Raw genomic sequence first — 18,508 nt, 5'->3', positions numbered from 1 at the left:
TTTTATTGGGTTAAAGGGAATCTGTTAGCAGGTTTTTGCTACCCCATCTTAAGAGCAGCATAATGTAGGGACAGAGACCCTGAAACAAGCCATGTGTCACTTACTGGGCTGCTTGTTGTAGTTTTGATAAAATCACTGTTTTATCTGCTGCACATCTATCAGTTTTCTGAATGCTGAGCTCTGTATAACCCCATCCTCAATACTAATTATTGTAACGCTGTGCATAGGCAGAAAGCTGCCACTCAGTTGTGGGAGAGCGGTTACACAGAGCAGGAGGACTGAATGGCACAAAGCAAACTAGTCCTCTAGTGCAGGGTTCCTCAACTCCAGTCCTCAAGGCCCACCAACAGGTCATGTTTTCAGGATTTCCTTACTATTACACAGGTGATGGAATTATTGCCTGTGCAATACTAAGGAAATCCTGAAAACATGACCTGTTGGTGGGCCTTGAGGACTGGAGTTGGGGAACCCTGCTCTAGTGATAATCTCTTGATGATAAAATATTCATTTTGTTGAAACAACAACACACAGCTCAGGAAGTGACACCACTGGAATCAGGCTCTCCGCCTCTACATAATGCTGCTCTCAGATTACATAGCAACAATCTGCTGAAACATTCCCTTTCATTGCATTATCTTTCAGTCATACGTGTCTGGCAATCACCTATAATATAGCATGCATGTGGCTTTCAGTAATGCAATATTCTGCATGTTTTTGCTTAGTAATTTGCTCTTTGCATGCTAAATGAATAGTTTTTACCCTTTTAATCCATTTGAACACAGCTTTAGCCAAATAAGATGTTCGCTCTTGATGGCTTGCCATGGAGTAAAATTATTGCTTTATATGGGTATATCATCCTTTCCATATCTAAATATAATATTTAATATTTTGTGCCTATTGTGTGTACTAAACACTACAAGAAATGATGAGATTATATTGGCAGAAATTGTACTTAAAGGATCTTTCAGTCACTTAGACTGCCAAATTGTGACAGTGTGTAATGTGCACACTGTCAGGATTCCCCACTATTTAAAGGGAATCCTGACAATGTGCACACTGTCAATCTGCAGTCAAATAGAGTGACTGCAGACATATCTATTGAGCACGGAAAACGCCCTTTAAAAGTAGTCTATTTGGAAAAAGAGGAAACAAAATATATTTTCCACAATATAAGTAATTCCCATCACAGGAATATATTGCAATTAAGTAAAAATATTTTTCTTGGGCATCATGGAAGAGAACATGAACATTTATGACAAACAACAGAAAAGTTCAAAATGGTGTATAAGTGTGCTGCTCAATAAAGTTTTAGAATAGTGATTCGCTAGGAGCATTAGTTGGGAAATACTTAGTCAGGCTACAACTTGATTGAATTCATAATTTATTTTTCTTCCATTATTACTGCAGGGCTAAGTAAAACATGTTGACACAGTTGCTGTATACAGATCCTCTTTATGAAACCTCTGTTGGTTATCTATAATGCATGTCACCGCATTTGAGTACTGCGCACATACATGCTGTATCGCTAAGCTCAATATTCTCGATTTTTAGTTGTCAATCTAAGGCTAGTTACACACTGTGTTTGTGCCCACTGTTGGTGGCATACGCTCAGGAGGCATATGCCCAACAGTGGCTGTAGTCAGGATGGATGTCCAGGAAGCCATCCGCCATAGGAATCCATCTCAGTGGTATATGTTTTTTTTGCTGTGGCGCTGTATATAGGAAAATAAAGTCTGCTGTGCTTTCCTATACAGTCTAATATACTGTATACTGGACACACTTTTGGCCTCCTCTGGTGAATGCGGGGCCCATGGGAACATTACATTGTACATTGTGAAAAGCTCCCTCCTGACTTATACTGCGTACAGGAGCAGCACAACAGTTCCACCATAACTTTGATCGTGGTCTGAAGGATCAGGATGTTACGTTTCAACATTTCTGTTATCTTATTCTTCCTGGGATATGTTACTACCAAGTGTCTGGAAGCCGCTTTTTCCCCTCTTTCCGTTGACTGTGAAAATCGTCAAGTCGGCCACCTTTCCACAATGTGGCCAAGTTTAGTCGGGATCATTGTAGACTTACTCAACCACATACATAGGTTGCATATATATAAATCGTAGCATTCTGTGTCAAGGTGAACCTACACGAAGTTACCAGCATAACGCATAAGTTTTGCTTTCTAGTCCTAACGGATCCAGAATAATTTTATACACTAAGATGCCAATGCTAAAATAGTTTGAGGTGCCGTATAGACTGACAGCTGTTTGGTTCTGTTAGCTGGCAGCTGTGTTTTCCCCTCACTTAATCGGTGACACAGGGTAAAGTCATCCTGGCTGCTGGCTTAACCTCATGCAAAGCGGCCATGGAAAAAATGAGACATAAACTCTTGCTGCAACTTTCTCACTTTTCAAGTTCCATCAGATCATTGTATGAAAGAGGAATTATAATTCCACACAGAAATGTAGCATCAGCTATAATATTCACATTATTTTTGTGGGAAACGACTTCAGTGATAGACAAGGTAGAAAACCACACTTAGTTAATTGTTAGGCCCCTTCACATGTCCATTTTTTGGTCCCTGTGTGGTCCATTTTATAAGCACCGCAAATACGGACACACGCACACCAATTGATTTCTATGGGGGTATGCACATATCAGTTTTTTCACACGGACTGTGTGTCCGTATGAAAAACCCAGACATGTTCTTTTTTTTCCGGCAGCACGGAGGAATTGCTTGTCCCACATGTGCACACTGATGACACATGGATGACATTCTCGTGACTCGTACCGGAAGGAAATGCTCCAGCGGCTGGGAAAAGCAGTACAGTTAGTGCTGTTCCCGGGCACCGGGTGCTGACTACAACTGTCATCATCCTCGCCTGGTCTCCCTGGGATCAGCAAGACCAGGCGACGCTGATGACAGTTGTAGTCAGCACCCAGCATCTGTGAATAGCGGGAAGTTTTCTGTTTTTCAAAGTCGTGCATTCAGCATTCTCCCAGTATAGTACAATCTACCCATTGTGTATTAAGTCATTCACAGGAGGTGTAAAAATGCAAGATGGAAAATAAAATGTATTTCTTCATGTACACCTCCAACTGAAGGCTTTGGTACATAGCCATAGAGTGTCATATGTCATCTATAAGCCTCAATATTAAATAATAATAATGTTTTTACAGAAGTCCCACTGTATAGGAAAGCACAGTGTGCAGTGTTTCCCTATAGATTTCAAAAAAAGTATGCCAATACATGCCACCGTGACCGAGGCCAATTGCCTCCTTTTAAAAGAAGTTGTATCCAAAGCTATTATCGTACGCTATAGAGACTATTATAAGCACAACTTCTGGACAGTGCCCACACCACAGCCGGAGAACATGGGATCTAAACATGCTGTAGTCACCTTTAGTGATCATTAAAGGGGTTGTCCACTACTATTCAAAATAGCCCAGTGTGTTTTTATGCTGAATAGAAGCTTCTTTCTAATTACCTCCTGGTGCTGTTTCTGCCAGTGAGCGGCGCTATCGGTGGCCGGTCACAGACATCACGTGACCCCCGGCTGCAGCCGACTCTGACATCCGCTGATGTCGCGTCATGATTCCGGATGCAGCTGGGGGTCTCTCTTCTGCGTTCCATGGTGGCTGCTGGCTGTGGGCGGGGTTACCCCGCACGTCATACCCGGCATCCACTGCTCGCTCTCCCTCTCCCCATTCATTGGGAAAGCGTGCAGTGGATGCTGGGTGTGATGCGTGGGGTAACTCCGCCCACAACCCGGCAGCCACCACAGGGACCCCAGCGCTGAGTCATGCCTCACTTGATGTGATGTCAGCGAGGGGTCACGTGCTGCCTGTGAGCGGCCCCGATAGTGCCGCTCACAGGCAGAAACAGCACCAGGAGGTAATTAGAAAGAAGCTTCTTTTCATCATAAAAATACATTGGGCTATTATGACTAGTAGGTGACGACCCTTTTAAATAACAATTTGTTCTGTAAGCCCTTTATATATTGTAGTGGAGAGAACAGAACCAAGAATAGTGCAAATGACTTACTCCTCCAAAATCTCCCTGTTGACTTTGCCATGTAAACTGCCTCATTAATGGATCTGCTGGCTTTAAGCTATTCATCCATTTTTCTTAGGTTTATTTTCTAATTGGCATTTGACATGTAAATGAAAGCTGTCGGCACACAGTTACTTGAGAGGACATAGGTGTGTAACGGCTTAGACAATCCTACTAACACCTGTACCCACCTGGGACTTGGCATTGGAAGACTCTTGTATTGACAAGAGCTGTGTTCAGCAGGCATGCCGACGGTCCTCGCTGCGTGCATGAGGGGCAGTCTCTGACAGGTCTCCTGATACTCTCTAACTGCTTGTTTTTCTCATTCTGCCTGGGTGGTTGCTGTCATCTTTTATTAAAAGCTGCCTACTACATTCAGCATAGACAACAGTTTATCTTCCCAGGTGAGTTTGCTGCTTTAATTTTTCTAACTGACCCTCTTTTTTTTCCTATTTCCCTTTCTTCTTCTGCCAAGTTGCATTGTGTCTACGGCACGTGATCCAGCCTGAAACGCGCATCTACACTGATGGGGTTGTGACCTATTCTGGTTTCCCTGCAGGGCAGTTGTACATTTCGGCATCGGAGGATTACCAGAATACGGTTTTGTACTTGAAGTGTATTCACTCTTGAAGCCGCAGAGTGTACTGTTCGGGGTTTTAATGTCTTCCTTGTTACAGGGCAGTGATACATACAAGTTATAGATTTAGTATATAGACTATAGTAATCCTGGATCCTATATATGAGGCTATGTATATACATTGAACATTCTGTCAGAATACAAGTGTATATTCCACACCTGAATCCTGCCATTCTGCCAGCAGTATAGGTTAAGCCTTATTCACATGCTCAGGAAAATATCTGCACAGACTCATACACTACAAGTTTATTACTGTAACAGATTCTACACCGAAAAGTTGTGGATTGGCTCCATTATATTACAGTGGGGGTTACTTGATTGCATGTCCACTGTTCAGTCTGTACAACAGATCCCTTTTTAGCTGCGGATTGTTCACACAATATCACCTGTTTATATTGAACACAGTTGGTTAGGCATTAATTAAAATAACAAAAAAGGCATCTTCCTTATTGAATAAAAACATATTGTGACAGAGTAGCATCATAAAAATGAGGTACAGAGCCTATGCGTTCTGAGCGGCTTACCCGCTCTTAATCAGGGCATACCATCATTTTTACCATGGCATACCAATCATGGCACATACTATTTTATGATATTACTTTGTTACAAGTTCAAAAAGGTGCATTTTTACTTTCATTGGAATGCTATACAGGAGCATGGTTCGCGCCCAGGATTAAGTTCATCTATAATACCTGGTGAGCTGGTTTATTTATTTTTTGTCTTTTGCATTAATTGAATTAACTTGGACTGAAAATTACTACGACGCAATGTCAGACTGTAGATGTTCATAGTGTAATCAGAGAGCAGCATAATATAGGGCAAGAAAGACTGATTCCTGGGATGTGTCACTTACTGGACTGTTTGGTGCAGTTTTGATAGAATCCCTGTTTTCTCTGCTGTAGATGTAGTGGTCAGAATGCTTAGCTGTGTATTACCCGGCCTACACCCCTGATTGGTAGCTAGATGACAATGTACACAGGAAGCTGCCAATCGGGTGGGGGCGGGGATACACAGCTTAGCCTGACTGCTGTGCACATAAGACCTAGTCATGCAGTGATAATCTCCTGCTGATAAAACACTGATTGTTTTGAAACTACAATACACAGCCTAGTAAGTGACACATTCCTAAAATCAGGCTCTATTGAATTATATTACTCTGTTCTTAGGTTAAAAAGCAAAAAGCTGCTGACAGATTCCCTTAAAGGGAATTGTTTCGAAGCAGTGATATTTAGGTTGTGGTGCTGGCTTTTAAAGGCCCGTATAAACCAGCCGATAATCAGCCAATGAGCTAAACGCTTGTTCATCGTGTGATCAAATATTTGATGCCAGCGTCTCTGTCGGCAGTACATCGCCCCATGTAAACAGGGGATATGCTAACAACAACATCCTACTGGTAGTGGACAGAATGATCCTATTAAGTCATTTTCTCCCATACAGTTTTTGTTACCCCATGTGAATGTGCCAGTAAACAAGCACCAATCAACTGGTAGATGGTCAACAAAGACTATATGGCCAGAGAACGATTATTAATACCATTGTTCTGTCCTTGTACAGAATCCGATTGACAGCATAATGATTTTTATGCAGGCATAAACTAACTTAGCTCGTTCATCGGGTGGTTGACGACATTTTTTGGCCTACCAATTGCTTCTCCCAGAGAACACTTGAGTGCTTGGTGGAATGAGCACTTCTGTGTAATATAGGAGATACGGCTGAGATGGCTGTCGGCCGAACGATCAGCCCAAGATTACAATCATTGTGTTTGGTAGACTGATTTTAAAACTATGAACTTTGTGGTAGATGAGACTAAAATCAAAAAGATAAAATTACCATTTATTCGCACTAAATTTGGTCTAATTGGTCAGATATCTCACCCTTCAGGAAAGAATAATTAGAGATTACACAGAAATCCCCATAAAATAAATAAAGATAAAACTTGCCCCAGGAGACAGAAATAATAATATATACTTAACAATTGTGATGTAATCATTACATGGTTGCTGACACTTCTGTAATTAAGCTCCTTGGCAACTACTTGTCCGCCTTTCCTAACCCTGGTTAGTGTGGGGTTGCAGTACTCAAGACCTACCACTAGATGTCATCAAAATACTTTACATTTCCCGAGCCTTTGACATTGATATGACCAATGTCAAATACACAAGTCAGGACATTAATAATACTGAATTGTTAATGCAAAGGGTTTATTTGCCTAGTGGTCAAAGGGTTTTGGGATGGTCAGATAGTATTATTTATATTTTTTTTATTTGATTTTTTTTTTATGCATGCTGCATCAACCAACCTTTTTAATTACATTTTTGTTCAGTGCCACTGATATTTAGTAGACTATATGTACCAATGTATAATGTATGCTTCTTTTGCAGCACGACTTATTCAGTGGAAAGGGCAAGTAACATGTATGACATATTTAGCAGACCACCTTGAGGACATTGACTGCATGGTTCTTAAAACATTTCTTATTTTTCTTCTAGAAGTTGTGAATCCATCACCAGTAACGCAGACACCTGAACCCCCAGAAATACCCAGGTATAAAGATTGCCACAGATATTTTTTCTTTTCTTTTTTTTTTCTTTTTTGTTACTGCTTGTGTCAAAATATCGAATACTGTTTTAGCAAATTAGTATTGTACCTGGCACACAGTCTTTAATGCTTATTCGAGTTCAAAGCAAGCAGGAAAACTGATCTAGTTTTCAGATTAATGTCCATAAGAACAGATTCTAAAACTGACAGCAACGAAAGCAGTAAGTTTAGTGCTAGTGAGAACTAGGCCTAAGAAAAAAATCAATGTTATGATCTCGTGTACAAGCACTGCAAAGTAAGGCCGCATTCACACATCCGTGTGTTATGGTCCGAGTTAACAGACCAACTCGGGGTCTCCTAACCATATACTTTACAGTCTCCTGTATACCTATGAGGTTGTCAAGATCGTGTCAGGAGACCTGTGGCCGGTCAGTGAATCATGGACCATACTCTTCCCCTAACACACGGATGTGTGAACGCGACCTAAGAGAAACTGGTTTTGTATCACGGACCCTTTGGCAGGATAAGGTCTTGAAGCCAAAAGAATCCCCTCACAGAATAATGTCTTTTAAGTTTAACCTTTCATAATCATAGATGGCATTTTATGATCTTTGTATAACTGAATTTACTCTACTACTGCTGGTACTAATACTACCTCTTGCTGTTTACATTCACCGCTAAAGGGTGCTTCACGGCGGGGCCAATCATTTATATACACATTCCCAATTTACTTTGAGTTTTTTTGTACATTAGGCTGTGGGTGCACGGAGGACAGTCCAATCCATATTTATATTTATCCATATGTACAGTGGGGAAAATAAGTATTTGATACACTGCCGATTCTGCAAGTTTTCCCACCTGCAAACAATGGAGAAGTCTGTAATTTTTATCGTAGATACACTTCAACTGTGAGAGACTGAATCTAAAAAATATCCAGAAAATCACATTGTATGATTTTTACATAATTAATTTGCAGTTTATTGCTTGAAATAAGTATTTGATTCAGTAGAAAAACAGAAATTAATATTTGGTACAGAAACCTTTTGTTTACAATTACAGAGAGACGTTTCCTGTAGTTCTTGACCACACTGCAGCAGGGATTTTGGCCCATTCCTCCATACTGATCTTCTCCAGATCTTTCCGGTTTCGTGGCTGTCTCTGGGCAACATTGAGTTTCAGCTCCCACCAAAGAATTTCTATTGGGTTCAGGTCTGGAGACTGGCTAGGACACTCAAAGACCTTGAAATGCTTGCTATGGAGCCACTCCCTGGCTGCGTGTTTCAGTTTATTGTCATGCTGGAAGACCTAGCCACTACCCATCTTCAATACTCTTACTGAGGGAAGGAGGTTGTTGGCCAAAATTGCGATACATGACCCCATCCATTCTCCCTTCAATACGGTACAGTCATCCTGTCCCCTTTGCAGAAAAGTACCCGTAAAGTATGATGTTTCCTCCACCATGCTTCACAGTTGGGACAGTGTTCTGGTATTGTACTCATCCTTCTTCCTCCGACAATGTCAAGTGGAGTTGATATCAAAAAGTTCTATTTTGGTCTCCTCTGACCACATGACCTTCTCCCATGCCTCCTCTGGATCATCCAGATAGTCTTTTGCGAACTTCAAACAGGCCTGGACGGACATGTGCTCGCGTGAGCAGGTGGACCTTGCGTGCCCTGCCGGATTTTAATCCAAGACGACGCAGTGTGTTACTAACTGTAATGTTTGAGACTGTGGTCCCAGCTCTCTTCAGGTCATTGACCAGGTCCTCCCATATAATTCTGGGTTGATTCCTGACCTTTCTCAGAATCATCCATACCCCACGAGGCAAGATCTTGTATGAAGCCCCAGACCCAGGAAGATTGTCAGTCATCTTGTGTTTCTTCCATTTGCTAATAATTGCGCCAACAGTTGTTGCTTTCTCAACAAGTTGCTTGCCTATTGTCCTGTAGCCCATTCCAGCCTTGTGGAGGTCTACAATTTTGTCCCTGGTGTCCTTAGACAGCTCTTTGGTCTTGGCCATGGTGGAGAGGTTGGAGGGTGATTGATTGAGTGTGTGGACAGGTGTCTTTTCAAACAGGTGCAATAAATACAGGTAATGAGTGCAGAGTAGGAGGGCTTCTTAAAGAAAAACTAACAGGTCTGTGAGAGACAAAATTCTTGCTGGTTGGTAGGTGATCAAATACTTATTTCATTCAATAAAATGCAAATTAATTATGTAAAAATCATGCAATGTGATTTTCTGGATTTTATTTTTAGATTCTGTCTCTCACAGGTGAAGTGTACCTACGATAAAAATTACAGACCTCTCCATTCATTGTAGGTGGGAAAACTTGTAAAATCTGCAGTGTATCAAATACTTATTTTCCCCACTGTATATTATATAATAGTATATAGTAAGCAATATTTATATTTTAGAGCCATATTTATATTAGAAAGTAGTTTGTGTATGTGTGTGTGTGTGTGTGTGTGTATACACTATAGTTATATTTATAATGTAAAATAGTATATAATAAGTATACAAACAAAAGAATACAGCAGCACATTGTAAGCACTAAGATGTATGCACACACTGAATATATGAAATTTGAACAACTATATAGAATATAGTTATAAAAATGAAGGTACTTGTCACATAAATTGGCCAATTCATGAGAGCCCACCAGTCGCGACAAATCATACCTTTCTTTGATAGACCCTAACCTAATTTTTATCAAACATGCCTCTCCCGGGCTATAAGCACACAAACTTAAAGGGCAGGTGGGATCCAGCACTAATCAAAAACAGCTTTAGGCTGATGGGAGGTGTACACAGTCAGAAAAGGGTGCAGTCACCATCACCTCTAATAGAATGCTACCAAAAACTGACCAGCACCTCTGAACACAATAAATCAAGTGTGAACTGGTGCAAGCTGCTATAACTGCATAATATACAAGCAAGAGTACAGCAACACGCTGTAAGTGCTAACATCCTAGCGCTGCAGTGTGCTGTTTTTGTTTATATATTCTGTAGCCATATTTATGATATAAAATACTATAGTAAGAGATATTAATATTTTATAGCCATATTTATATTATGAAATAGTATATAATAAGAGATATTAATATTCTATAGCCATATTTCTAGCGAGTCTCTGGCTTGTGTTTATGCTAGAGATTACAAAGAAACCAACATTTTGGAAATGTTTACAGACCCCTAAACACTATCCATGTACCTCAAGTTAGAAACTACAGCAACAAAAAAAAGAACAATCTGTATGCTTTGACAGTTGAGGATGTATGGGTTAACCACTAAACTGTTTTACTTCTCATGGGTGTTAAAGGGAACCTGTCACATCTTATCTACTATCTACACTGCCCCCATAGCGTTGTTAGTGATGCACATTGCTGTGATCTGTGGCTCCCAGCGCATGTGCAGTCAATGTATCTTGCGGTCACCACATGCTCAGTGACACTGCAGCGGTGACCTCACGATACATTGACCGCGCCGGGAGCCACAGATCACAGCGCGTGCGCACTGAAGCTGGTAATCACACAGCCTCAGTGTGCACACGCCGGACCAGCGGCCAGGCGTGTGCAAATGCGCATGCGCCCCTCAAACCTAGCGCTTGCCGGGAGCAGTATTTGGATGTCATGGGCGGCACCAGCACTAACTGAACGCGGCAACCGCCCATGACTGAATGTGAGAATCACTCCCCTATGACTGAATACGAGCAGGAAAGACAAAGTATATAAAACGTTATAACATTATACTACCACCGATTTTCATGAAAACAGCTTGTTAGTGATTCACATTGCATCACTAACAACGCTATAGGGGGCAGCATAGCAACTGGGACGTGACAGGTTCCCTTTAAGTAACTCATGATTGCAGAGACTTCACTGTAGGAGTTGTCTTATTCCATGTATTCTGAGAATGGTTATGTTGCACAACTTTTTACTTTTCTTGATAATCGAATTTCCTCCTTTCCTGACATTTTGTATCATGAGAAATGACATTAAAGTCAGAAGTACGTGCAAGATTAATATTTTTCCACGAAGAAACAAAAAATCTCTATGTCCAACAAAAAGCAATTCCGCATTATACAAGCAACATTTTTAGCTCTAGCTTTAAAGGGTTTTTCCCAGAAATTGGTTAAAAAATGTTTAATTGCCGAGACTGTACTGCTATCACTGTGCGATCAGTTGTCCTAAACTCCCTGTTCCTGATAACATTTCGGGAACAACTAAGATGTCTTAGAAAGAGATGTGATACAGCGACATGTCATGGTGGTATACTACGGGGAAGGATCAAGCACTGCTCAATATGTTTGCATGTTATATTTTCTATTAGCTTAAATACTGAGAATATAACAGCAGATTAAGCTCCAAAAACTATGCTATCATTGTGAAAGAATAGCACTCTGCCATCCGATTGTCCTTTTCAAGGACACACACCAGAATGAGCTTGTCACAGTTAATGTTCATGACAACACATCTTAGCAGTTCACAAGGGTACTGTTATGTTCCATTAACCATATGCAACCTGTTTTTCCCAAGTGCACTATATATTTTTAGCCTGTGTAGATGAGAATGGGTGCAAGTGATTGGTTGTTCATTGTTAATGTCATTGTTACAGTTCGCAGATACCTTTGTGTGTGTTTTAATTCCCAGCCTTTTCAGTCTCCCTAACACCTACAATATTTTCCAGTACTGCTGAGGGCGATATGGAAACAGATGTGGTGGAGGAGCAGGAAGCAGAGGTATAGTAGCTGCTGCTTTGGAAGATCAAATATTAGAGGGCACTATTCTGGCATATAGCGGAATAAAATGGTTCAGGGAAAAAAAAGCAATTATTTATTTTCCACTGAAAATATGCTTGATTTCATTGACTTTTTTGTGCCAGTAGTTGACTTTAATTAAGTTTTGCTCCTATGTTATTTGTTGTTTTTTTTCCCATGCAAAAAGGTGTATTCTGTTATGCTATTCTGTAGAGTCAAAACCAAAAGGAAATTTAACTAATCTCATTGCAGTCAATAAAATTAGTCAGCCTTCCATTTCACTCTAGAAATGGGCACTTTCTCACTAGCGATATTATTTTTGAGTTAGATGAAACTTTGCATTAGAAGCAAACGTTTCTTCACATAGCATTGTAGAAATAAAAGTGTACATGTGGTATATGGATATATGATCAACGTTTTGACATACTGGGAAAGATATAAACCTTGAAGACATGAGTTGTGTGGCCACTAGTTTAATTATCCAATGGTAAAATAATTAAATCTTGAATTTGCTGAATGTTAAATGGATTGTTTTAACAGGGTGAGGAGCAAGAAGCCAACAAATCTGAGCCAGAGTATGATGATGACGAACTGGATGAACTCCCAACCTCAAGGTCCACAAGTGGTACTTTTAGGGGAATGATCTTCCGCAAGGCTAGCCAAACCAGCGTCTATTTACAGGAATGGGACATACCCTTTGAACAAATTGAACTTGAGGAACTTATTGGCCAGGGAAGATGGGGAAAGGTGTACAGGGGACGATGGCATGGGGAGGTAGCAATTCGTTTACTGGAAATAGATGGCAACAATCAAGACCATTTGAAACTTTTTAAGAAGGAGGTGATGAACTACAGACAGACACGTCATGAGAATGTGGTGTTGTTCATGGGAGCTTGTATGCATCCTCCGCATTTGGCCATCATTACCAGGTGAGTCATTGTAAGCAAAATGTGAAAAAATATGATGTATCAAATATTATTGGATGATATCAAGCAATAACTTTAAAGGAAAGCAGTCATGTTGTACATTTAGTCTGATCTGTGGCCAGCATTGTATAGAGAAAAAGAAGCTGGGCAGAATGATACACAGATTTCTGGGAAAAGATTCTGTATTTTATTCATTGAAATCCCCGATGTTTGTATACATACAGTATGTGTCCTGTGAGCGGTCTTACTCAGTGATTGACAGCAATATCGGCATGCACATTCATTCAGTCCATCGCTGGGACTGCCCACTGCACTCATAAGCATACAAACACTAAGAATTTCAATGAATAAAGTACAAGGTTTAATGAAACATTTCCCATAAAAAATTATATCAATCTGATCAGCTCTATAACATCCTTCCTGTAGATATGACACCATTTTTAACATGACAAGTTCCCTTTAATACCAGACTGTATCTTTTTGGTGAAATTAGATGTGCTAACTAGCACTAGTCATTTGTAATGGATAAACACTAGAAAAGTTAATACATAAATCACAACCCCCATTTCCATATGTCATATTTTGCATTAGAACAGCGTACAGGAAGCCTCAATTGATAATGATGTTGGAAAAACTATATCCCACTCTAGATTACCTTTACATTTAATTAGAAGTCATGTATTTTGAAACATATAGCTGCTGGAAGCTTGGGTATCTTGTCTTTCCTACACACACCATCCTTTTTTCTGAGGAAGAAGGCTTTCCCTTGTTCTAAGTAATTAATAAGCACAGCTCTTAAACTTCCTTGTTGCCTTCACTCCTCCTTGAGTACCAGTTCTGGTTCAGTAGCTTCATCCTAGTGCTCAGCTTATGCTAATGTGACACATTAATGGTCTGTCCATGCTTGATCTGAAGTTTAAACTGTTATCACTATATTTGCATTTATAGATAACAGGGCTTTTGATCAAGCTCATGACTTAGAAAATGAGAGCAGTGATTAGGAGAGGTGATGCTGGGCACCAGTGATCTTGCTTTTGCAGGACAGTTCAGGAGCTGACAAAGAGGGTGAAAGAGGTGAGCAGCTAACTGCTGTATAGAAATCAATGGGCTGTAGAGAGCTGACTAGCATCTTAGGTGATAACATTCTCAGGATTGTAGCTACTGCACATACTCAGCCAGGTTCTGGTGGTTGTTCCCCTTGCAACAAGCTGTACACTATGCAAGATAAAAGCTTTTATTGCAGGAGAATGACAGCAGATAGAAAAATTACAATTGTAAACTTATTTTTATGCTGTCTAACTAATTAAAACAATTTAATAACATGAGAATACCCCTTTAAATCTGACCTCTTGCAATCCAAGGATGGTAAGTCTGGGCTGTAACTTTTTTAACATTTATTTGAACCATGTGCTATTTTGTTTCAGTTATTGCAAAGGAAGGACACTTCATGCATTTGTGAGGGATCCTAAAGCCTCTCTAGACATTAATAAAACCCGTCAGATTGCTCAAGAAATTATTAAGGTAAATGGTCAGGTTCTGGATTTTCTTGGACACATGTGTACAACACAACATTCTAATAGAAAACCTTGGACCCTGGCATAAATATCGATGTAACTTTGACAGGTACCACCTACATAAACATTGCTACAGATCAAGTACACTCCTTCATGGCAACAGTATATACACTACTGGCTTTGGCCTATTTCAGCAAGATAGTTGTCCCTACCACACTGCAGAAGTTCTTCAGAAATGATTTGAGAAACCGTTCAACATGTTGGAATCCTCAAATCTCAATGTGATCAAGCATCTGTTAGATGTGCTGGAAAAACGAGTCCAAACCATGGAGACCCCCCACCTCGCAACTGTCATCAGGTCAAAAATGACCGTTTTTTGCTCTTATTTTATTCTCTCTGCTCAACTCAGTATCCCACCCCACTCCCTTTTTTTTAATCCATGTGGTTCCAGATATATGGGCTTTTTTGTTTAGTATTAATCTTTATGGTCTTTTCCAAGGGGGAATTTCTGACCGTATAGTAATGCAGAGCAATTAAAGACCTCATTCAGGCGTACTTTTTACATGTACATGTTCTAGCCATGTTTTTCATGGATACAGAACATACCCATTATAGTCTGTGAGACTGTTCACATCTCAGTGTTTTCTCATGGACTGTGTCTGCAAAACACACAGAGACATGTCCGTCTTTTGGGGGGCATCACTGATGAAAGGGGCCAATACAAGTCTACGGGTCCATTTGCGGTCTGTATTTAAAATTGCAAAGGTTAATTTTTATCCATATATGAAAAATATTGATGACACACTGACCAACCACTAATGACACACAGATCCAAAACATTGATGACACAGGTACCGTTTTTTTTTTTTGCGTACGTGAAAAACACTGACATCTGAACGAGGTCATGCCCCCAGAGAATCCTGTGAAAAATATGCTTTTGGTAAAGACTTTAAGAATTATTACTAAATAAAAAAGGCCCACATCTCTACAACCATATGGTAAAAAGAAATTATTAAAAATAAATAAATAAGCTGTGGGAATAAAGTAAGAACAAAACCTGGCCACTTTTGGCCTTGTGACGGGTTCTCTTTAAGTTTGACTATCCGTGCAGAGCCATTTACAGACTTCTGCTTTATATCATCTATTCTACGTCTGTTGCTGTGTAAGCTAAATATGCCCGTACAAACTCCAGTTTTTATTAAAGGACTTTAAGAAGTTATACAGTGATACATAGCACTATTATATTTATGGTGTGGAAGGTTTGGACAATTACCCTCCTTATTATGTGAGAAAAATGCCCATAAACTTGATTGTGCTATATAAACCTATTTACTTTCCTCCCACTCAGCCATTGTGGGCGTTAGTTTGTTGTAGCAAAGGGCAAGTGACATCAATGTTTTACTTGACTTGAAGCTATTTGTTTTCCAAATTCTGATCAGTTCATGTAAAATGTTTAGGTCACTATGTTACTCAATATTTCTGTGTAGGAAAATATTGTGAATTTACTACTTTAATAATGTGACAATATATTTGTAGTGAGCATATTTCTACCACAGTCCTTGCAAGTAATGGCTACGAAATGGAAGATATTAGAACTAGTTTAAGGGGAATCTGTCAGTAGGCTCAAACACTCCTAAGCCATCTATATGTGCTTGTAGGCCCTAGAGAGTTGAATACAATGATACCTTGTTATATGTGTCGCGCAAGGTGAGGGAAGGCACAAGAGTACAACGACGGTAAAGGGGGGGAAGGAAGCTCAACAACTGGGGAAAGGGGGAGTGGAGACCCCTAGACAGATCTAATATCACCCTGCCTTCCCTATTGTCCCTATATAGGTTCCACACCTATCGCCGAGCAGGAACCTAATCCCTGAATGTCCCTAGAGCTTGGCCCTAGATAAGGAGGGGATGGGGTGAGCCCTAGTCAGGCTTCTACAAACTAAAAACAACAACATAAGCAAACAAAGGGGATACACTTAGCTTGAGCAGACACCAGAAAGATAACGCCAACTGTCCTCCAAGGGCACAAAAGAAGAAACCTGCCGACTGCTAGTGCTCCAAGCCTGCACAGAGGTACATAGAACTATCACCGGCAACTCTCTAGAGAAACTGAGAGTTTTTAACTACCAAGAAAGGGTGTGTCAATCAGCAGCAGAAGGTGGAGGTTGCTGTTGCGTCCTAAAGGAAGAAGGATATAACTATACTACAGACATGAGAGGATCAAGAAGGTGTCTGCAATGCCAAGCGCAGTGACCTTCTACAGCCGGATCCAGAGCGACTGTCTGTCACATCTGACACATGTGGTCCAGTATCTTATTCCAGAGAAATCCATATTTTTCTTATACGTAAATGAGCTGTTCAGGACTATTGGCCGGACTCTAATGTGCAAGAGAATTTGCCTCCAGAGCTTATTCTGCAGTGAGATCACAACTAATACAGTACAGGAGAAGTGAACTTTGTCTCTTTACGAACATTTTTAGCAGCCCTTGTCCTCTGATAGTGCTGTCAGCACTGCTGCATAGCTGTGCCTGATTATAACCAACACCGTACAGCTGAGCTGAACCTTATCTCATTAAAAACACAACAAGCACATTTGCAGTTGTCTTCTCATTGAGCTGTGAGCTCTGCTGTTCTGCCGTTCCCCCCACACTGACTGCCTGTAAGATGGAAGTTAAAGCACTATGAGAGGACTGCAGCTTCAGCATGTAATAAGACAAACTTCACTTACTGTATGGCTATTGACTGTGCTGTACTGTGTTAGCTTTGCTGTACAGTGTTAGTTCTGATCTCACTGCAGAGCTGTGTGTGATTATTAGAGCAAAGTGTCAGTCATTACATGTCTCACACTGGTAACTCCCCTTTTTATTTATAAAAAGCTCTGGGTGCAGATTCTCAGTGAGATCTGTGTCCGGCCCATAGATCTTAATAGCTCAGTTATATATAATAAGAGCGTAGCTTACTCTGGAATAAGACATCGGATTGCAGATATAAAGGTTTAATTTTATTCAGCTTCCTATGGCCTACATGCCCATATAGACGGCTTAGGACAGTAGATCCTACTGACAGATTCCTTTTAGTAAAAACTAGAAGAAACTTACCATTATGCCAGTATATTTGTCTCATAGATTGTGTGTATAGGACTAAACCTACTGCAAGTTTTCAGTCAGGCGCCTCATTTTAAATACGTTTTCAATATATTTTGGTTTATATTTATAAATCTGTTTTTTCATTTTTTCAGGGTATGGGTTACCTGCACGCCAAAGGCATTGTCCACAAAGATTTAAAATCAAAGAATGTTTTCTATGAAAATGGCAAAGTGATAATCACAGACTTTGGTCTCTTTGGAATATCAGGAGTTGTGCAGGAGGGAAGGTAAGACCATATGAAAAGGTGGAAATCAAAAACTGGAAGGAGGGGAGCAGTATTGCTATACAGTCCCTCATAGACGACGGGAGCAGGCTTTCAGGGGGCCGACCCAGGCCCCGATACAATAGCAAATGGACAGACAAAAGCAGCACATTTTTGTATCTAAGATGGATATCTATTCCATCAAAAAAGGACAGACAAAAGTAGTACTTGAGGAATCAACTACCGCAGTGGTTTATTTCACCTTAGCCTTTCTATAGTGCCACCATGAAGCTTGATAAAGGATATATTTCAGGGCTGAAACTTAGCACATTTCTAACAGACATGGGTGAAATAAATCTCTGTAGTATTAGATTTTTTGGAGTGATGTTTTCTTCTGTCAGTTTTCTGATATATTCATTTTAGACACAAATATTTTTAGAACACGTTTTGCTGGCAGTGTCCTCATCTTTACTCATTGGGGATCTTTTCTTCTGCTTTTTTGGCCAGGCGTGAAAATGAGCTGAAGTTAAGCCATGATTGGTTGTGTTTTTTGGCCCCTGAAATCGTTCGTGAAATGGCCCCTGGCAAAGACGAAGATAAACTTCCTTTTTCAAAGGCTGCTGATGTATATGCATTTGGGTGAGTTGAAAACCCTCACTGAGTTATGTATGTATGTAAAGTTTGTACCATTGCTTTGTAAAATGTCTGTGATGAACACAAAAAATAGACTACTGGTGGT

General features: G+C 40.3%; 1 protein-coding gene across 2 annotated transcripts in view; it reads left to right on the top strand.

Moving 5' to 3' along the window:
- KSR1 (kinase suppressor of ras 1) overlaps nucleotides 1–18,508 on the top strand; it is a 185,321-nt gene that overhangs the window by 150,539 nt on the left and 16,274 nt on the right. The window contains exons 11-17 of one of the 2 annotated variants that reach the window (XM_073664572.1): nucleotides 4,414–4,455; nucleotides 7,178–7,232; nucleotides 11,913–11,964; nucleotides 12,523–12,911; nucleotides 14,333–14,429; nucleotides 17,660–17,793; nucleotides 18,277–18,408. In XM_073664572.1, the coding sequence (XP_073520673.1) occupies nucleotides 4,414–4,455; nucleotides 7,178–7,232; nucleotides 11,913–11,964; nucleotides 12,523–12,911; nucleotides 14,333–14,429; nucleotides 17,660–17,793; nucleotides 18,277–18,408 (901 nt within the window). The remainder of the gene's footprint in view (nucleotides 1–4,413; nucleotides 4,456–7,177; nucleotides 7,233–11,912; nucleotides 11,965–12,522; nucleotides 12,912–14,332; nucleotides 14,430–17,659; nucleotides 17,794–18,276; nucleotides 18,409–18,508) is intronic. The other variant, XM_073664571.1, reaches the window with a different exon arrangement.

Source organism: Phyllobates terribilis, unplaced genomic scaffold (assembly GCF_046119375.1).
Source record: "Phyllobates terribilis strain yellow unplaced genomic scaffold, ASM4611937v1 Scaffold_2__4_contigs__length_985480577, whole genome shotgun sequence".
Taxonomy (NCBI): Eukaryota; Metazoa; Chordata; class Amphibia; order Anura; family Dendrobatidae; genus Phyllobates; species Phyllobates terribilis.
The sequence above is the reverse complement of the archived record's forward strand: the minus strand, read 5'-3'. Positions and strand labels throughout refer to the sequence as shown.